This window comes from Petaurus breviceps, unplaced genomic scaffold (genome assembly GCF_028583685.1).
Source record: "Petaurus breviceps papuanus isolate PSGF00001 unplaced genomic scaffold, PetGlider_PUasm1.0 523, whole genome shotgun sequence".
Classification (NCBI taxonomy): Eukaryota; Metazoa; Chordata; class Mammalia; order Diprotodontia; family Petauridae; genus Petaurus; species Petaurus breviceps.
The window spans coordinates 1,715,541-1,720,149 of record NW_027186356.1 but is presented as its reverse complement, the minus strand read 5'-3'; the positions used below and the strand labels follow the sequence as shown (position 1 = coordinate 1,720,149).

Sequence of the window (4,609 nt, the reverse complement as noted above, 5' to 3'; positions counted from 1 at the left end):
GCTCTAAGGTTCCTCCCAGTTCTGACATTCCATGCTCTAAGGTTCCTTCCAGTTTCAGGGTCTTCCTAGTTCTGACATGCTAAAATTCTTCTGGGAAAACTCAGTCCCACCCTCAGAAAGCCAAGAGAACCACTGCAAAGACGCAGCTCACATAGGAAAGAGGCCCATGTCAGAGACAGGACAGATTCAAATTCTGAATCACTTGTGCTTTGTTGTAGGATCTTGTAGGATCTGTTGTGGGATCCGAGAGCAGGAAGATGTGGGGGTGGGAGGACCTAGAACAGTCTGATTTCAGATCTTTCCCAGCCCATCCCAGGAACCCCTTCAGGCAGCAGTCTTAGAATGTCAGAGTGGGAGGGCTTTTGGAGCACAGAATGTCAGACCTGGATAGGACCCCCCCTCTCATTTTACTGGGGTCCAGAGAAGAGACTTGCCCAAAGGCACATCAGCCAGTGCCCACTTTTCCTGGATGACTCAGGATTCTTGCAATCTGGGGAGACCTGCTGCACCTAGATGTGGGGTGGTGACAGGAGGGAGGGAGGTAGACAGTCATGACGGGGCCACTTCCTACCCCCACAGTTTAACTACCTGGTGCCAGCAGGGCTGGTAGTGCTCATCTTCCTGGGTTTCCAGCAGCGGGCATATGTGGCCCCATCAAATCTGCCTGCCCTCCTACTGCTACTGCTGCTCTATGGGTGAGACCCCTGTCTGGTACCTACTGCCCTCTGCCTGCTCCCCAGATGCCCATGGCCTCAGAGAGTTCCCAGTTCTTCCCTTCAGTGCCCATGTCTATTGTATTACTGACCCCACTGATCATGCCCATTCTTCCAAAGTACCAGTCTGTCCTGTGATTCCTTCTGTGACTCCCATGCCATCCTTTCTCCTTCCTCTCTAGCTGGTCCATCACCCCACTCATGTACCCAGCCTCCTTCCTGTTCTCTGTGCCCAGCACAGCCTATGTGGTCCTGACCTGTCTCAACCTCTTCATTGGCATCAACAGCAGTGTGGCCACTTTTGTTCTGGAGCTCTTTTCCAACCAGGTTTGGTGGTCTGATGGTTGGAATTATAGTAGGGGTGGGGGGCTAACTCTGTGGATTAGGTTCCTGGGGGAGAGGGGAATTCTATTAAGTGTCCCCTGACCTGCCTCTCTGCCCCAAACAGAAACTGGAGGATGTGAGCTGGATACTGAAGAGAGTTTTCCTCATTTTCCCGCATTTCTGCCTAGGCCGAGGGCTCATTGACATGGTTCGGAACCAAGCTGTAGCTGATGCCTTCCTGCGCCTGGGTGAGTGTCCCTCAGCTACCTGAGACAAAGCTTGTGTTCTCTGTCCCCCTCCCCCAACTCTGACATTCTGCATTCTAAGGACCCTCCCAGCCTTAACATCCCATGTTCTAAGGGCCCTCCCAGCTTTGACATTCTGTATTCTGAGGGCCCCCCCAGCTCTGACATCCTGTGTTCTCAGGGCCCTCCCAGCTCTGACATTCTGTGTTCTAAGGGCTCTCTCAGTTCTTACATTCTGTTTCCTAAGAACTACCAGCTCTTCTGTAGAAGACAGAACCCTGGGTGTGGTTCAGCTGTCAGTTATGGGAAGGGCAGCAGCCAGGAGCAAGAATAGGCCAAACTCTGATGTGAGTTAGCCTCCCTCACAATGGGAGAGACAGGACTCAAAGGTATAAGACCAGAGGGACCCAGAAAGAATGAGTTGGCACCAAGTGCCCTGTTCATTTTGCAATTCAGATATACTAAGCTCTGAGCTCCAAGAAAGGACAGATCCCTGCGGTGTCACCTAGAAGTATAAAACAGAGAGCAGTAGGTGAAGAACATTCCATCTGCTCCAGCCACTCATGTTACAAAGGAGGAGACAACTCCAGAAGAGGGAAGTGACTTGTCTAAGGTCCCTGAGAGTTAATACCAGAGCTGGCACTGACATCTGGGTCTCCTGGCCCAATCCCAGGCTCTTTCTGTTGCCCCAGCCTGCCATCCAAGGAGGATGTCCCATAAGGGTCAGGTGAAGGAATGAGGCTTGGTTAGCTTGGAGAAGACTCAGGCTGGGGCAGGGCAGGGCAGGGTGGAGAGGTTCTGAAGCATCTGAAGGGTCTTGGGCTAGGAGGGGCGTTGACCTTTTCTTCTTGGCCCCAAAAGGAAGGATCGGGGTCAGTAGGTGAGAGGTAAAGTAATTCAGGCCTGACGCCAGGAAAGTCTTCCAGCATAGGATGAATGGTGGTTTCCTCTCTCTGGAGGTCTGCAGGTGGAGGCAGGATGGCCAGACCCAACAGCAAGTCGAGTCACAAGCATTTTTAAAGCTCTACTCTGTGTTAGGCAGTAAGTAAGCTAAGTGCTTGGAATATAGAGGTGGACACAAGATAAATGGGCAGCCGGGTTGCACAGTGGATGGCGCACTGGGCCTGGAGTCAGGAAGATCTGAGTTCAAATCTGGCCTCAGACACTTGCTAACTGTGTGACCTTGGGCAAGTCACTTCACCATGTTTGCCTCAGTTTCCTCATCTGTAAAATGAGCTGGAGAAGGAAGTGACAGACAACTCCAGTATCTTTGCCAAGAAAATCCCAAATAGGCTCGAAGAGTCAGACAGGACTGAGCAAGAAGAAGACAAACAAAGCATAAAGGGAAGGTTGCCCTGCTGGCGCTCTCCAGGCTGTCAGCTCCCTTCTTGTAATGTGGAGCCCAGAGCTGAATGACGATCCCTTTTTTTCAGTTCAGGTCTGTCTTAATTTAGCCTGAGAATTCAGTTTTGGTGCAGTGGGCAGTCGGGGGCTAGGGTAGGCTCTGGAGGCTACTGCCAAAAGCTACGCTTGCTTTCCTCTCGCCCTGGCTGTGTGGCCGGCGTGCAGGCCTGCGCCTACGAGGCAGGCTCCTACCCAATGTCCTCTCCTCCACCACAGGAGATGAGAAATTCCAGTCCCCGCTGAGCTGGGAGCTGGTCGGCAAGAACCTCTTTGCTATGGGGCTGCAGGGACCCATCTTCCTTCTCCTAACCCTTCTCCTGCAGCACCGGGCCCACCTCCTACCTAGGTCAGCCCCCAGGGAGGCCGGGGATCGGGAACAAGGAGCAATGATCAGGGGGAACCCGGGGCTAGGAACCAGGGAGGTAACAGTAGGATTCCTTGGGAAAGAGAGAAGGGCTCCCAGAAACCACAGGGGTATAAGATTTTGGGGGGGTTGCAAAATGAGGAGTAGTCTAGGGGAGGAGGCCAGGGTTGTGGGCATCGGGGAGCTCAAGGAGGAAAGTGCTGCCTTTGGCTCTCCCACTCACTGTGTGTCCCCCAAGATGGTTGTGGGGGCCTCAGCCCCTGCTGAGAGAGGAGGACCTGGAAGAGGATGAGGACGTGGGCCAGGAACGGGAGCGGGTCCGGCAGGGAGCCACCCAAGGAGACGTCTTGGTGCTGAAGGACCTGACCAAGGTGAGGCTGCTGCTGTGAGGGTCAGAGGAGCCCCAGGGCAGGTATTTGTTCACATGTCTCGGTGACCGTGTGGGGCCACGGATCTGTCTGCAGTGATCTCTCTTTCTTCTTCCAGATATACCCGGGCCAGAAGAAGCCAGCCGTGGACCACGTGTGTGTGGGCATCCCCCCAGGGGAGGTAAAGATAAGGGCTTAGAAGTACATCTGGCACAACAGCCCAGCAAGTAGGCCCTGCAAGCATATATCATCCCTGTTTTTCAAATGAGGGGCCTGGGTCATGGAGCCAATAAATCCAATCCAACAAATATTTTGTAAGAACAAAGTGTTAACAAAGGGGGAATCAGGAAAGGGCTGATGTGAAAGTGCCGGCTGAGCTGAGCCTGCGAAGCAGCTGAGTATTGTGCAGAGAGGAGATGAGGAGGGAGCTCGGCCCAGAGCATGAGGGACCACCAGCACAAGGCTCATGGGCACAGAAGCTTTAGCGCCAGGCCCAGAGCACAGCAAGTGAGCCAGCTGGACTGGAGCAGAGGGGGTGTGTGAGCACCCACTAGGAGGTAGGGCTGTAGAGGCGTCGAACACCAAGCTGAGGATGGGATGAGTGCTAGGGAGCTACTCGAGGTTTTTGAGTAGGGAAGTGAGATGAGGATTGGATTAGAGTGGGAGAGACCAGGCTGGGAGGCCAGCCAGGGGCTCCTGCAGTGGTTCAGGTGAGAGCGGGCGAGGATGAAGGCTTTGTGAGTTGAGAGAGGGTGTGACGGATGGGAGAGATGTTGGGGAGGTAGAATCAACAGGACTCGAGAACTGACTGGATGTGGGGGTTAAGGGAGAGAAAGGAGTCAGGGACGTGACCAGAAGGATGATGGGACCTTGACCTGAAACAGTTTGGACTTATGGAGGAAGGGTGGACTGGGGGGAATAGAAGGAGTTCCATTTTGGGTGCTTTGAGTTTGAGATTCCTATGGGGTATCCAGACAGAGGTTCCCAGAGGCAGGACTGGAGAGCAGGAGGAGACATATAGCTTTAGGAGTGTGACTCTGGTCTCTCTCTCTCTCTCTCTGCCTTTCTCTTTGTGCGTGTGTCTTTCTGTCTCTGTCTCTCTTCTTCTCTCTCTCTGTGTCTATGTCTCTGTCTCTGTCTCTCTCTCTTCCCCCCTCCCCATCTTTCTCTTTGTCTCTATCTATCACTCCC

The 4,609-nt window shown here is 53.5% G+C and overlaps 1 protein-coding gene across 1 annotated transcript in view; it reads left to right on the top strand.

Moving 5' to 3' along the window:
• The window catches only part of ABCA7 (ATP binding cassette subfamily A member 7), a 54,984-nt gene that overhangs the window by 44,871 nt on the left and 5,504 nt on the right, over positions 1-4,609 (top strand). The window contains exons 38-44 of the mRNA XM_069101958.1: positions 580-695; positions 896-1,040; positions 1,162-1,285; positions 2,903-3,032; positions 3,289-3,421; positions 3,537-3,599; positions 4,052-4,128. Of these exons, the coding sequence (XP_068958059.1) occupies positions 580-695; positions 896-1,040; positions 1,162-1,285; positions 2,903-3,032; positions 3,289-3,421; positions 3,537-3,599; positions 4,052-4,128 (788 nt within the window). The remainder of the gene's footprint in view (positions 1-579; positions 696-895; positions 1,041-1,161; positions 1,286-2,902; positions 3,033-3,288; positions 3,422-3,536; positions 3,600-4,051; positions 4,129-4,609) is intronic.